Here is a 15,864-nt window from a genome sequence, read left to right on the forward strand (position 1 = left end):
GTATCTCAGAAAAAGTATTAATTCCTATCAAGGCACGAGGACCTGTGTTTGTGCTTTAAATGAATCACCCTCTATGTCTCAATCAACCACTTAGTCATTTCTCAGTGTGTTGTCACAATGACTGTTAATTAATTCCAGAATGTTGACACTTTCATTGGAAAACCTAAGAAGGAAGTTTAAGAAGTTGGGTCAACAGTTTAAAGCTGGGACTTAGCTCTAACCCTAACCTTTGGATTTGGTGGACCTAAATACAGTAAGCTATCATACTGGCCTCCTTTTGGCTGTATTCAGCCAAAAGAATAGGTTATTACGTTTTCTCCAGACAAATTCCAAAACTGAAATAAACGCTGTTCTCCAATAGGTCAATAGGTCAAACCACCTGAACAATCTTTCAAAAAACACTTTCCAGTCATTGAAAATATAGCCTGAAATTAATTGAAATATCTTTATCCATCAGCCTGGATGATACTGCTTCATGAGGAAACCTTGCCATAAATGTAGCGCTAAAAGCAGCATAATGCTGTTCCACATTTACCCCCTTTTTTTCATTTACCGTCAGAACAGGTCATCTGGTTTACTCATTCATAAGTTACTAATTCATCACCACGACAGACAAATCCCCTCTTAATGTTTAACTATGTTGCTGTCACAGCAAATAGGCCTACAGCACAAAGACAAATCTGCACAGTGGCAGAGCCTACTGCTCCAGATATGCATGGATTTTAAATATTTTCACATAATAAATTAGTGCCAAAGTAACTAACCAGACAAGTGGCTGGTTGGCTCCCAGCAAGCTATTTGATGTGCTCAGTCGCTAGTGCTGTTAAATGTCTCCTCAGGAATTATTTCTTGAATCCTTACAATCAAATCTAGAAGCATCGGAATAGGCTACTGCTAACTTTACTCTCCTGTCACACGAGATTTACATGTTATGATCTGTTTTATTGTTTCATGTTCCATTTAGAAAAATATATACTTTAATAAAACCTCATAGCATGGTCAGATTAAAAATCACACCTTTAATCCAGCTAACAAATATCGGCCTCAATAATGTAAACAATTAATTAGTACTACAGGAAATAATAATGTCCCTCGGTGGTGACATTGTCCAAAGGATCAGCTACAGCCATGTTTTCTGTGCCAACAAATGAGAAAACAAGGCAACTGTGGTTTCGTTTACGTCAGCCAGCTTTTGTGATGTCATAGAAAATGAGTGGACTTCTGGTGTCTGGTTTCACAAGGTTCTTGCTGTGTGAATGTTACACTAGTCCCCCCTTCACAATTGTTATTTTATTAAACCACAATAAAATGGCCATCCCAAAATGTAGGCAGAATACATAGAATACTTTTGATCATCAAAGAACAACAAAAATATGATTACATGTGGTTCCAGTAAGGTATTGTAGCTATAGCTGGTTAAAATAGCAGACAAAGAAAAGAGAACTGATACCCATGACCTAACTACGGAAGCGTAATGCATTCACTTGAGAAAAAAAAAATTGCCCTGTTTTTCGGAATTAACGAGATAATTATCTCAGAAAAACAGAGCAGAATTTAAATTTTTTTTTTTTTTAAATGCTCCGTTTTTCTGAATTAACAAGATAATTATCTCAGAAGTCTGAGAAAAGGTTTAATGGAAAAAAAAAATCTGCTCTGTTTTTCTGAATTAACAAGATAATTATCTCGTTAAGTCAGAAAAACAGCATTTAAAAAAAAACCTTCTGCTCTGTTTTTCTGAGATAATTATCTCGTTAATTCAGAAAAACAGGGCAAATTTTTTTTTCTCAAGTGAATGCATTACGCTTCCGTACCTAACAGCTGTATTTCTTAAAAAACTTTTTTTTCTAAGCTGTTTTAATACAGCCTCTCATTTATCATGGGGAGCTGCATTCTGCCTTCTTGTCTATGCAAATGTTGCCGTTGTGATTGGTGGTGCAGCTCGCGCAGTCCCTCCCTCTTCTCTTCCCACTTGTCGACGTCATGTTCCATTCCAGTTAGCTCTCGACGTTGTGGCCCGTAGTTTACAGTCTATCGCCTCGTCAACGGACAGTGAAGGTTACCTGCTTCAACAGTGCTTGAACGGCAACCTTTCTACTGTCTAGAAACACCACCGGACAAATCGCTTTGATCATCTAGACATCCATCACCATCGAGACTATAATTCCAGTTACCAAAACGCGTGCGTTGCTGTCGTACATCGCTTTACCTTTACCACCGAACCACCGTTAGCGTGCTAGCTATTGCTTTTGCTAACAACGCAAGCCAATTGCATAAGAGGCTAAGCGATTCGACCAGCTCTTCGACCTCTGGACTAGAAGACTTGCCACTGATTTTTTGGTAAGAATAATTTGTAATTTCTCAATTTTCCTTAGCCACCACCAGTAAATGTGTACCGGGGCGGGCGGCCTTACGTCAACGCGTTATGGGAGATTGTTCTCTGAAAATGTTCGTCAGTTGTAACGTTAGCTTGATTGTTTACTTTCTTACCGCCCTGTCTTTGGCTGTCCCTCCAGTCTCTGGCGTCCTTCCAATCCCATGTACGCCAAAGACCAACCATGTATCTGTAAAAAGCAGTGAAAATTTTGTTCGCGTGTTGTTTATGTTTACGATAATTAAGTTACCTAAAACGTAGTATCCACTTTTTAGAGAGCGGTATATTAGTTCGATTCCCGTGTTAATTCAACCGTATTCGAACCATAGCTGCTATAAATGACAACTGTACGTTATTTTTTTACTGGTAATTGTATGATTTTAACTTCCTTACTGGGTCTTTGCCTTGTATAACGTTACCATAATGTAGGCTAAGCATGCACCGTGTTCATAATGACTCATCACACAAATAGACATTTTGTAACTTTGTGTCAACACTGCGGAATGGTGTGGTGCAATATGCTAAATGTGATGGCAAACTTAATAAGGTAATAAACTTAATAAGATAAAGGTTAGTTTATGAACAGTTGTGATGGAAATCCTTTACTCCGTTCTGAAATTGCTTCCAATGTTACATGAGTTGTTTGATGTGTCTTTGTTTGTCAAGTACAATTTCTGTTTCCTGTGTTTCAGAACCATGAGTTCCCAAGTGAGACAGAACTTCCACCAGGACTGTGAGGCTGCTATCAACAGGCAGATCAACCTGGAGCTGTATGCCTCCTATGTCTACCTGTCCATGGTGAGAACTGGAGAATAGGAGCACAAGGTCGGAAAGAATAGTGTGGGGAACTGACATGCAGCTGACAAGGAAATAAGAAGAACAAAAGCAAGGGTGGTACAGCGAATGGCATTACAGATAGAGGGGGGAGGGTGTTAACGCCTGGTTCATGCTTTCTGTGTGGCTAGATAAGTGCAAGTTCTGCGTACCTCAACATTCACACTTCTCATGATGACCACGTGCCTGAAAACTCACTTTAGTGGTATTGTAGGGAAATTCAGCTCTCCACACCTCCCAGCAGAAAATAAAAAACCCAATACACTAGAATTGGGAAGTGGTCCAGTTCCTCTTCACTCAGCCAGTCCTCAGGTTTACAGAACTGCGGCACCGTCCATGTTCAAGTGGTGTGTGACCTCGCACGCAAAATACCCAAACATGCCCAGTCATTTGGGAAGATGAGGAAGGGGTTGGGTAGGGACAGGCAAGGGCTCCACTGCTATCTGAGTAAGAGCCACTGTCGGTTAGAGCAGTCATTTTCATGAATAACAGGTTAAACGTGAAAGAGTTTTTAAGTGCTGGTGTATATGGTAGTTTGTATGAACGGAGGAAAGAGTTAATGTTGTGTGGCATAGAAATAATACAGGGGTTGAAGTTCCCTTTGAGATTAGTCTGTGTACAGAGAAAAGGGCGGAGAGTGCATCAACTGCCCTTTAGAAAATGCATCTTGCTTCATTGTAAACACAGCGTTCACCTGTTGATCTCACATGGAGCTGTGCACTTAAAAGGGTTGTTCTATGTGTTACGTATGTTATGTTTTCAGGTTTTACGTATGTTATGTTTTCAGGTTTTACGTATGTTATGTTTTCAGGTTTTTAAAACTCAGTTTCGGTTTAGTTTCTGCTAATTGTCAGAAAGGATTTCCCTGGGTTATTTTTAATAAACGTCCTGTTTTTGTTTAGTTATTTAGTTTTAAAGGTTTTGTAGTTCAGTTGCCTCTATGGATTATGTACCTGTTTTGTTTACATACAGGCAGAAAAGTGTTTTTGGATGTACTATCATTGTCTCAGTGATGTTTAACCACTGCTATATTGCTTGGCACAACAATAATGTTTCATAATTATTTAATTATCATTTAAAAACCCCAAAAATATTTTGAACATGAAGACCAAAAAAAAGTTAATTTTTATTTAATTTCAGCTAGATTTATGGGCAAATAATTTTTCTTTTGTTATTAAATTTCAGTGGGTTTTTTTTATGTTTTCAAATGTTTTTTCATGGCCAGTTTTTAGTCTATAATATCCTTGGCAACTAGGTATTGATAATTATATTTCATCTACATTTCAGGACTCATTATTTGCTAGTTGCCTGAAGGAAATGGCTAATTTTGAACACCTACATTTCCTGTTTTCCTCTTCACAGGCATACTACTTTGACCGGGATGACCAGGCATTGCACAACTTTGCCAAGTTCTTCCGTAACCAGTCACACGAGGAGCGCGAGCATGCTGAGAAACTGATGAAAGTACAGAATGAGAGGGGGGGAAGGATCTTCCTACAGGACATCAGGGTATGAGATGTGTGGGTGTTCTTGAAAGCTTGTCTTTGTTCTGATGTTTGTGTGCGTGACAGTAAAATTCTTTATTATCTGTGCTTCTTGTTTGGTCTATGTCCATTTTAAATTAAACGGTGGCTGTGAGATTTCTTCTTTCGGGCTATCATAAGGCCCATCTTGGGAGGGCAAAATAAGGGACAAGCGATACAGAGGGCGTGAGTGTGTCGTGCCTCTTATCTTTCACTGACCTCCAGAGCCAGAGTGAAACGTTAAACTGTAAACTTACTAGGAAAGATAGATCTGTAAACTCGCTGTCTGGATTAGGTCGTTGGCCTCTTGTCCCTTATTGATCAGTGTCTGACTGTTTCCACTACCTGCTGTGTGTTTCAGAAACCAGAGCGGGACGAGTGGGGCAGTGGTCTGGAGGCTCTTGAATGTGCCCTTCAGCTTGAGAAGAGCGTCAACCAGTCGCTGCTGGACATGCACAAGGTCTCTTCTGAACACATTGACCCACATGTGAGTATCACCCTGGTTTGAAAATCACACAGCAAATCACCATTAAACATTTTGATACACTTCACATATTAGGTTTAGAGTAGAGGTGGACCAATACCAATTTTTCAGAACCGATGTAAGTACTCAATTAGTATTCATTCATGCTGCGTAGTATTGGCCTATTAGAAAACAATTTCAGTGACAAGTGCTTCATTTGATCAAAATACGCAATGAAAATTCTGTAGCAATTCTCAATCAAATAAATTAAAATTATGATAAAAAAATAATAATAGAAAATCAGCAAAATGTTCTTTTTCACAAATGACATTTCAGTATTTTCATGTTGGTTTTCCTACCAATGTCAAGCCAGCCAGAACAAAAAAACAAACATGTAAAACCCATGTTAATGAGCATGTGTTTTTTGAGTAATACAAAGTACCTAAGCGAATACATTTAAGAGGGACTCAATAGTGACTGATTATATGTATATTTAAAAAAAAATCTTGTTCACACCATACCAGCATTTCTTAATTTTTCTGTTTTCCAAAAGTGACAATGACAGATTTTCCGCTTTATTTGGAAGGCAGGATCGCCTCACTTTCAGTGTTGTTCTGACTATCTCTGGATAGATTGATGGAGCTGCTTCTCCTCTTTTCCACTCTCTACACTGTCAGACATCTTAGCTTGACCCAGCTGGCACTTTGCTTCACTGATCAAAGCGCAGTTCGTTAAAGTATCTGTATGGGAACAGCTTCATTTGCCGATCGAAGCACGAGCACTTGGGAGCTGGATCGGCGCCGAGTCTGATAACTACAGAATTGCTGCACCAATTTAGAGATAAATAAGTACCCTTTGTGCAGTCCTTCAATTGCCTTCATCTTTGCCTTAAGTACAAGTTTCATCTGACATAAAGTATATTTGACACTGTTAATCTGTTGCAGCTGTACAACAATAAGTGATAGTATTATCAGTATAGTCCAAAAGATATGAAGTTGTTCTCTGTGGGAAGGCTTGATAGAACTGGACTTTGGCAGTTGTTTTTTGGTGTGCCAAGCTTTGAGATCAGCCCCTCTCTTTCTCTGTGCAGTCTACCTGTAGGAGATTCTGTCCCCATAACTGTGTGGAGGAAGTACAGGAGACAATGTCTTCATTGAATGCATAAATTTAATTAATTTAAGCCAACAATGCCATCCATTTATTTTTTGATTAAAAATACATTAAATTTGAAATGTTGGTTTAACAAATATTATGTAAACACAGCTGCATAGTGGGTTTATTGTAAATGTATCTGAATAAATTTTTTGACCTCTTAGAAATCATTGAAACATGTCAATTCAGCTTGGGTCAACTTTTAGTCACTTTAATTTGCCTGTTCTGTTACATAATATGTTAGCAGGTGAATCTATGTTCAGATTGTTTCTGCTGGTGCCTCTGGGGAGTTTATGCTTTAGGTGCCGTTTCAGATGAATTCAATGAGTATTTGTTTCAGCATTAAATGGATGCCAACTTCTCCCCCCATCCCTTGTTTATTTCTTCAGATGTGTGACTTCATCGAGACACACTACCTGGACGAGCAGGTGAAGTCCATCAAAGAGCTGGCAGACTGGGTGACCAACCTGCGTCGCATGGGCGCTCCCCAGAACGGCATGGCAGAGTACCTGTTTGACAAACATACTTTGGGCAAGGAAAGTAACTAGATCCGTCCAAATCATGTTGAAGATGTATTCTATATATTTATATCTGTATCTTGCTTCCTAGTCTATCTGTAAAAGATGAGTATATAATATCTGGTACCTGCAAATCATCTAAACCGCTCATATTACTCTCTGCTCCTCTAGTTTCAGGCATTTTTCCCATTGTCCCCTAGCTTTCATATGCCTTATTACAGTTAGTTCTCCAAGCCGCTGTTCTCAGAGCTGTGAGTCATTACATTCAAAGCCCCCTCTTTCACTTCTCTTTACTCTGTCAACTGTGTTCCTATCATTACCATTGCTATGTTTTGTCAGGAGTTTTCAAACCAAATAAATCGAACCCTCTGGATTCTGATTCGTCTCTGTCATTTTTGTGTATTGTCTCAATGTAAAAACATGAAAAAAAATTTGAGTGGTTTAGTTTTGGCTCAATAGCTGAAATGGAGCCAAACTCATGCACTGACAAAAATAGATTATACATTATAGGACATGACTACATGAACTTTATCATCTTTAATGAAACGTTCACCATTAAAGAAAATACAGCGGGCACTGAGGAACAAGTTGTGATATGTATTCAACAATTCTGAAACAATTTGCACAGTAGAAGTCCCCGTAGTTTCATTTCCTGGAAGTCTGGTTTCGATGAGCAGGGAGAACAGAAATTAGCAGCCAGCTGTTGCCTTAGCTAGTAAACATGCAACCATAATTTCAAGTCCCAATTTTGGTTTGTGCAGAAAATGAGCAAAGTGAGAGCTCTGTGGTTCCTCTTCCATAAAGCTTCTTTGTTCCATTTTTAGTAGAGTGTTCAGTAGAGTGTTCTTCACAGTGAAAACATTTATAAAGCACTGACTGTTGTAAAGGTAGGCAGAAAATTGTTTATGGTTTTGATGGTCTCTCAGAAAGTCCCCCAAAACTCCATCATTTTGCAGCTGGTTAGTACTGAATTGCAAAACAAGACAGCTTAGCGTAGGACTGCAACTAAGGTGCAATGTTTTTTTTTTACTTCACATCATCTACTGTTAACTACAAAAGTAAAGACAACGGCAACATGTTACTGAAACAGTACTCCACCTTGAGAAATTCCCTTATTTGGTGTTTTTTTGATGGTGGTGGCATAAGCATTGCAGACAGTGCCTCTAACTAGACTGAAAAATTATCTGCCAATTATCTTCATTCTTTTACATTGTTTTAATAAAAAAATTAGCAATTACCTTTGTGTAGAGGACAGATACTCTGGGTTAAGAGAGAAACCATGCACAGCAATACAGAGTGAACCATCCTAACAGGCTGAGAGAGTGAAAGTAATAAGGCCATTTTATATGTTCATCACCATGTTACACACTATGGTGACTGTTGTACATCCAAAAGAAGAAGAAATACAAGTACAAGGATATACATGTGTTGTTTTTTTTTTTTTTAAGGTGTTAAAGGATAAGGCTGGTGTTTTTTTAATGCATTGCTTACCGTCAACAAATCCTATGAAAATAACAAAATCAACAATGCGTTTGCTCGACTCCCGTTACTTTCTGACTTCCCACGTATCGTTTTTAGCCGGCAACCCGGAAGTCATTGGCTCCAATTGTAAGCTAAAAACCTTGAAATACAGCTCACAAAGACATAGTTTCAATTTTAAAAATCGCTAGCTGTTACCACGAAAAGTCAGGCTGTTGTAGTTATTACCAAATCGAATTCTTCGAAACAAATTCTTCATTACGACGGGGACTATTTTCGGTGCTACGGAACTATTTTCGGTGCACCCGGTGCATCGTAATGATGAAATATGTTGCCCAGAGCAACGGCATGGCTCTTTGACGTGTTTTTAATCGTTTTTTTAATACAATGGAGTTCTATGGCTGCTGGGACATGGCTTCATTGGGCACCGGCTACATGGACGAGATTTGCTGGCAAAACAAAATCATTGCTGATTTTGTTATTTTCATAGGATTTGTTGACGGTAAGCAATGCATTAAAAAACACCAGCCTTATCCTTTAACACCTTAAAAAAAAAAAAAAAAGACATGTATATCCTTGTACTTGTATTTCTTCTTCTTTTGGAATACTGTAGATCTACAGGAAATCCAATACTGAAGTGATTGTCTTCCACGATTGTATACTAATAAACTAACTAGACTGTTTGAAGCTCAATCATCTGCTATCCACACTTCCACACAAGTTTAAGCAAAGCACCACAATCTGAACTGTTTTTTCTTCTTCTGTGCAGGAACATTTACAGATTTTTGCGACTTCCCTCAATCAGTAGACTTTTTTTTTTTTTCTAAACAAAGACCTGTTCATTTTGAGGACTTGCTATTTAGTGGGCTTTAAAGAAGTGAAGTAGTAATCAGTGGTCTTCCTATTGAGCATTGTAAGTAAGAGTTTCTAAACAGTAACACAAACTCACAACTTCTGAGAGCAACATGTTCTGTCCTCCGTCACTGCGTATTTCCCCAGATTTTGTTTTGATTACTTCACGGCTCCAGACATTGATGGTAATGGGAGAGCTCCCTCTGGTGGAAATCCTGAATACATGAGATAAGAGTGCAACAACAACAAAAACAACCACAGCAATACCAACAACATCATCAACAACAATAATAATAACAATAATAATAATTTCCGATTTTTATAAAGCACTTTTCTTGACAAAATTACAAAGTAAGTAAGTAAGTAAGGTTTTGGCAGGCAAGTTTAATTGGGCAGGCTGTTCCAAAGTTTAGGTTGTTCCAAATGATGGTGCAGCCTCTAGCACCCATGCACTTTCTTTGTTTACATGAGTCTACTGCAGTGTCTTTTATTGTTGTGTTTTTATTACTGCAGTTGAACACCCAAGGAATTTCCTGAAACATTTCTGCCTGAGATTTTAACCCCTCCTCACGTAGTGGCATTTCCATGATGTGGAAATTCCACATCCCAACTCTTTCCAGGACAGTATATAAGAGGAGTCCCATTAGCAGATTCCTGACAAGATATTCCGGGATCCAGTCAAACCTGTAAGGCTTACTCTGAACTCTTCAGAGTCTCGTCTCATCTACAGTTCTGAAGGACTTCAACTCTATATACCATTTACCTCAGCCTCACATCACCTAGTGGGAATTACAAAAAAAAAAAGAAAACCACAACATATTTCAAGATTATTGTAATGCTGCTATTGAATTCTGATTATTATACATACCTAACCCTATTCCAGCATGAGAAATTTCATTGGTGATAGTGGAAGTAAACGCATCACAGCTAAACTGATAAAGACTCATCTACTAAGATTCATTTTTTACATTGTGTTTTAATTTTAAAACAAGTAATTATATTTGTGTAGAGTACTCAAGAGGATTCCAGAGAGATACTCTGGGATTCAAGAAAAACAAACACAACACTGCAAGGTGAAATATTTGCAAGCAGATTGAGATTTCAACAATGTGGGGTCTTAAAGGCCGATAAAAATATACAGTATTTGTATTGATGCAATAGCCAATATTTTTTCCTGATGTTTAAAATGTTAAAATTGTACCATTTTCATGCCAACAAATTACAAGTAGGCTACACAGTGTTTACCATCATCATTTTATTCTTTGCAAGGTGGAAAAGCCTGAAACAGCATTTAGAACATCATGGGAAACTAAAACTAAAACTGTAACCCAACACTAATGAAGGGTGGCAGACTTTCCTGCACCACCTATTCAATGGCAGCAAAACTCTGGGATTCATTAGGCCTTTAAATGAAGGATAAATTAACAAAAATAAAAAAATAGAATGTGCAAAGAAAACAAACTTTTCTTGCAGGTTTTATAGCCTGTTTTCATGTAGCTGTGGTCATATCGCTATGGTGGACATTTGATATTTAATAAAAAGGCAATATTTTCTAACCCTAGTTGTGACCTCTGAGAAATTACAACTTTTCTGTTTAGTGACCAATATGTGGGTTTCCCATAGGACAACTTGTCCATTTTACAGTAAGAGTAGCTTGGTTTTTGCTTCAGTTTCAAAAGAAAAAATAAAATAAACATGCTCCTTGTGAGAGCAATATGTTGTGTCTTCTGTCACTGTGTATTTCCCCTGATTTTGTAATCCCAAGTTTTTGTTTAGATTGGTTCAGGGGCCTATACTACGAAGCAAGTTCAACACAATTCAGGGTATGTTTGAGTTAGCCGGCTTCACTAAACCTAACATTGGCGATCCTGATAACCGGTCTCACGTAGCTGGTTATCAACTGGCTCTGTCAACCCAGGATTTACCTATCCAGCTATGAGCGCGTTCACATGAAAGAGGCGGGGTTTGTAACAAATAGCCAATCACATGCAACAGACAGATCCAGATCAGACAATTCGGATAAGATAAAATGAAACTACTGATCCCCGTGGGGAAATTAGATAGTTGTGCAGCAAAAGTAATATGATTCAGTGGGGAAAAGGACATTGAATATAAGCGCAAAACTATAAAAATAAGTAATAGCCTAAAAATAGGCGAAAATAATAAAATAGGCTAATCAAACAATAAAAGCCATAAACAATAGACCTAATTATAGGATGATATAAGCCCTAATATTTCCTGCTGACATTTTCAACACATGGGTATCGGAAAGAAATGGATAGCTACTAACATTGGGTTCTTCTCTCAAGAAGAACAAAGTCTTATAATGAATAACTGTCAGCATTACAAAACATAACCGCGAAAAGTAAGTTGTTTCTGCTTCCAAGGCTAGAGAGGATTACTGGAGGAACTGCCCCGTCACTAGGACACAGTGGGCATATTTTTCATTGATAAAATAGTTTGTGGACACATTGAGGCTGTAAAAAGATTGTCTATTCATAAAGTCGGCCTCATGTTCTTCGGGGCTGCGGTAATGGAATATGAATAGCCGACATTGAACCAAACACTGTTGGAAACAAATTAAATAAAGTCAGCGCAATTAATATATGCAACAGTAACTTTAATCCATCAATAATATGGTCAATTAAGTAGCCTACCTGCTATATCTCCGATATAATAAGTTATCATGGAAAACAACGTGATTCTACTGGTCTGTAAACACGTCGCCCTGCGAACAGCACTTCTTGCTGTCTGTTCATTCAAAAATAACAGGTTTCAGTTTTTTATTGGGATTTTCATTTGTATATTTGTCCATATCGGGATCCTGTAGGAATGGTGACTCCCTGTTTCCAGAGAGCTGATTGGTCAGAAGGCGGGCCTTTCATACGTTTTGATCCGATACCCTGAACTGAACCTGCTCCGGAGCAGGTTAGCCGTGCAGCATAAGTTACCATGGTGATCTACCCCGGTTAAAAGTGAACCACCTTCGTGAGACCGAAAAGCCAGGGTTAAACCCAAAGCTAGCTCGCTAACCCCAAATCCTGCTTCGTAGTATAGGCCCCAGGGCTCCAGACATGTTGCTGGTAATGGGAGAGCCCCCTCTACTGGAGATCTTCAAAACACTTGTTCTATTATCTAATGTTTTGAAGATCTCCAGTAGAGGGGGCTCTCCCATTACCAGTAGTTTTTTTTTTTTTGTAATGCACTTTTCTTGGCAAATTATTGTAAAATGCAAGCAATTAAAAGTTAGCAATCAAATGCAAGTGCATTTAAATGAGTTTTCTATTTGGTCTTAGATAAGGATACAGATGAGGAGATAAAATAAGAGAGTTTACAGGGACAGGTAGTTCCAAAGTTTGGAAGTCAAATGATCAGAAATCATGTGGAGACTGACAGCACTGAATACATTTGGGTAGTGCAAATGATTAATGAGGCCAGGACTGTGAAAATGGTAAGCCTATTTCTGATGATCAGTGGCAAGCAATCTCTTGCCCCCATGATGTTTACATAAATCCACTGACGTGTCGACCCTTTTCTTATCACTGCAGTTGAACAAGAATATCCTGAAACATTTGTTGTTGAAATTTCTGTTTTTTTAAGCCCTCACAGCTAGTGGAATTTCCATCATCTAGAAACCTCACATCCCAACTCTTTCCAGGATAGTAAGAGGAGTCAGATTAGCAAAGTCCTAAGTGACAAGATACTCCAGGATCCAGTCAAACCTGTAAGGCTTACTCTAAACTCTGCACGAGCAGCAAATTAACTTTTAATTGTTATTGGTAATGAGGAATGAAGGGCATAAGCATATGTACATAGTTTTTACAGTTTTCATTTAGAATTCAAGTTGCTTATTGTTTTTTCCCTTTTAGACATCTACAACCATGAAGTTGCTCCTAGCAGGACTTGTTCTGATCCTAGTTGTGGAAACCCACGCCCAGTGGTACCGGTTTCCAGTTGAAGCTGCTCAAGGTTAGAAACTTGACCTTTTCCTGGCCTCTTAATAACAAAGTGTATCATTTTCATGTAAGATATCCAGTATTCTGTGCTTTTCATGATATGACTCATGTTTTTATGAACTATTTTGTTTATTTCACAAAAATGCATCACTGTTTGCCTCCTGCTCAGGAGCTGGTGACATGTGGCGTGCATATAGTGACATGAGGGGGTCAAACTGGCAAGAGTCAGACAAATACTTTCATGCCAGGGGAAACCATGATGCCGCCCAGAGAGGACCAGGAGGCAGATGGGCAGCTGAAGTCATCAGGTCAGGTCAGGTCAGGTCTTGTGGATAAAACAGCCATTTATTGAGGCAAACAGGCGAAGAGGACTTGATATCTTTCTTTTGAGTTTCAATTCTAACCCTGATAGCCAAAGAGAACAGAATCAGTGTGATACCCACAGAAACACTCTGTGAACATTTCTTTATTTAAACATGCAGTTAATTCTGCAGTCTGGAGAATGTTATGACTGATCTAATTTGAAGATCTGTTGAAAGTATCATTGTTATGTTGTTTGATAGTACAGATATTCAAAGTCCCTTTTCCCATTTTAGTGATGGCAGAGTGGGTGCAGCAAGCCATGTGTCGAGGTCATGAGGACTCTGCTGCTGATCAGGACGCTAATCGTTGGGGACACAACGGAGGTGATCCCAACCGTTACAGACCAGAAGGACTTCCTGGTCAATACTGAGGATAGGAAAATCCAGAGCCATGCAAAAATGTACCCTTCTTTTTGAGCACTTGTGCTGCACTTGTGTATACACTAATGTAGCGCTACCAGAAACATGTTAGATCCAAAATTTAACAATAAATGAATTCTATATTTATATAATTTATCAAATGTTCTGCAAAATTGTGGTCATTAAAGATATGGAAATTATCTCTTGTGTCTTAGTCTGTGCTGTGTATCAAATTACTTTAAATGTAAAATACAAATAATTTGAAATTTGAACTGGCTTGTATCATATTAGCCTGGATTAATTAAGTGACATACAAGAAACGGAGCCCAGGTGGGAACAGTGATGCCACCTCTTTTCCAAGGAGAGTAGCTATTGGCTGCTCAAAAAGTGGCTAGAAGTTGCCAGATGACATCATACACTAATTTACATATCAATATATTTGCTTCAGTCCTCTCACTCAGCGAAGGGAGGGGCTACGCTGTGTCTGGGGAGCACTGTGATCATCAGACTTCCTGTGGTTTAGACACATTAACATTGTTCTTCATGGTTAGAAAAAGTTTCAAGATTTGTTGCTAGTCATTTTTGAGAAATAAAGTTGCCAGTGGGTTCTGAAAAGTTGCTAAATCTAGCAACAAAATTGCCAAGTTGGCAATAGTGGGGGGGCAAACTGTGTCATAGACAGATTCCACAAACATCCACCCCAACTCACCTAGAGGATGGAGACGGGATTGTCATGGAACAAACAGTTGGCTTTTGGCTTGCTAACACGCAAAGCAAGTTTTTACCATACCGGTGTTCAAATCTGGACACACTCCACGCCACCAGTACATGCAACTACTAGCCACAAATAACACTAGCTACTAGCCATGTAATGTTAGCCATATTAGCAAGACAGCTAGTTGACCAGATGCTGTAGTTAGCTAGCTAACAAGGTGACATTACACAAAATTGATCAGATGTAGGGTGGTGGTGAAATAATCAGTTCCTGCTCAAAAACAACAGAGTAGTTGTTGTAGAGCAATTTGAAAGTCTTATATTATTTTATTTTATTCTATTATTATTATTTTTTTCACTTTAGCATTCGTTAGCATCAATAAAACACATTAAGCATGCAGTGTGCTCATTTGTCCATAAGAGATGCAAATTTCTCAATTAGCAGTTTGTTGAAATCTGGATATTCATTTGCTTTGTTTCTCTCCATACAGAGCATGGCCAATGAGGTGATCCTGGGTCATGGTTTTCCTCAGGAAGTTCTTATTTCACTTGTCTTGAATGAAAGACTTATTTTGGTGTCCAGCCAATCACGTCCCAGTTCACGAATAGCTGATCTGCCAAAGCTTGCCTCTCAAACGGAGGTTTGTTTAAGTGATTTTTACAGAATTTTACTTGTTCGCCGGACACTCACTTGAATTTTGGCCAAAGGAGAACAGCAACATGTCTACAAAAAGGCTTCTGGTGATCCTTAGTCACAAAATGAATGGCGGAAACTGAAAATATAACTCATCACTTGTTTAAAAGAACTTTTATAGCCTATGGGTTAGGAAAAATGTTTTTGAGTGTTCACTTTCCCTTGCTCTGCATATGGAGGTCAAGACCTTCCTTCACAACAAAGAGTAGTGTCTCAGTTACAATGTTATAGTGCCCGCTAGGGGAATTGGGGCGGTACAAGACGTTAACTATCATGAGGTTGTACAATTTATATGGGTTACATATGCACAGGCCAGGTAGCTAATGAGCAACTGACTTAGAGCAACTTTTTACAGTAAAAGTAGTTTGGTTTTGGAGGAGGTTCTGTTTAGAGCCCATCAGGGCTCCAGACATGTTATTGGTAAATTGCAGTGCGTTCTCTAGTGGTCATGAACACACAAGCTGAAAAAAAAAAGAACAAAACCATGTGTCAACTTATCAACTATAATAAAGGGAAGATTTGCACACTCCTGGCTTCATGAAAGGATCCAGATTTTTACTGCCCCATAGCACAAAATGTATCCCCA

At 38.7% G+C, this 15,864-nt stretch overlaps 2 protein-coding genes across 2 annotated transcripts; both read left to right on the forward strand.

Annotated features, from left to right (window-relative positions):
• Positions 1–2,007: 2,007 nt before the first annotated feature.
• Positions 2,008–7,240, forward strand: fth1a (ferritin, heavy polypeptide 1a). Its single transcript, XM_071917184.2, has 5 exons — positions 2,008–2,337; positions 3,064–3,169; positions 4,568–4,714; positions 5,090–5,215; positions 6,733–7,240. The coding sequence occupies exons 2-5, from the start codon at positions 3,068–3,070 to the stop codon at positions 6,889–6,891; spliced, it is 534 nt and encodes a 177-aa protein (XP_071773285.1). The 5' UTR covers positions 2,008–2,337; positions 3,064–3,067; the 3' UTR covers positions 6,892–7,240.
• A 5,645-nt stretch (positions 7,241–12,885) lies between these two features.
• On the forward strand, positions 12,886–13,881 carry saa (serum amyloid A). The gene is made up of 4 exons (XM_078284827.1): positions 12,886–12,971; positions 13,062–13,161; positions 13,318–13,461; positions 13,745–13,881. Exons 2-4 carry the CDS (start codon positions 13,074–13,076, stop codon positions 13,879–13,881), a joined length of 369 nt encoding a protein of 122 aa, XP_078140953.1. The 5' UTR covers positions 12,886–12,971; positions 13,062–13,073.
• Positions 13,882–15,864: the final 1,983 nt, after the last annotated feature.

The sequence above is a fragment of the Centroberyx gerrardi genome, chromosome 1 (assembly GCF_048128805.1).
Source record: "Centroberyx gerrardi isolate f3 chromosome 1, fCenGer3.hap1.cur.20231027, whole genome shotgun sequence".
Taxonomy (NCBI): Eukaryota; Metazoa; Chordata; class Actinopteri; order Beryciformes; family Berycidae; genus Centroberyx; species Centroberyx gerrardi.

Excerpts from the sequence above, each read along its gene's own strand:
- fth1a (XM_071917184.2), top strand. The coding sequence starts at position 3,068 with ATGAGTTCCCAAGTGAGACAGAACTTCCACCAGGACTGTGAGGCTGCT. Across the intron at positions 3,170-4,567 it reads CCTATGTCTACCTGTCCATG|GCATACTACTTTGACCGGGA; the intron begins GTGAGAACTGGA and ends TCCTCTTCACAG. Across the intron at positions 4,715-5,089 it reads TCTTCCTACAGGACATCAGG|AAACCAGAGCGGGACGAGTG; the intron begins GTATGAGATGTG and ends TGTGTGTTTCAG.
- saa (XM_078284827.1), top strand. The coding sequence starts at position 13,074 with ATGAAGTTGCTCCTAGCAGGACTTGTTCTGATCCTAGTTGTGGAAACC. Across the intron at positions 13,162-13,317 it reads TCCAGTTGAAGCTGCTCAAG|GAGCTGGTGACATGTGGCGT; the intron begins GTTAGAAACTTG and ends CCTCCTGCTCAG. Across the intron at positions 13,462-13,744 it reads AGCTGAAGTCATCAGGTCAG|TGATGGCAGAGTGGGTGCAG; the intron begins GTCAGGTCAGGT and ends TTCCCATTTTAG.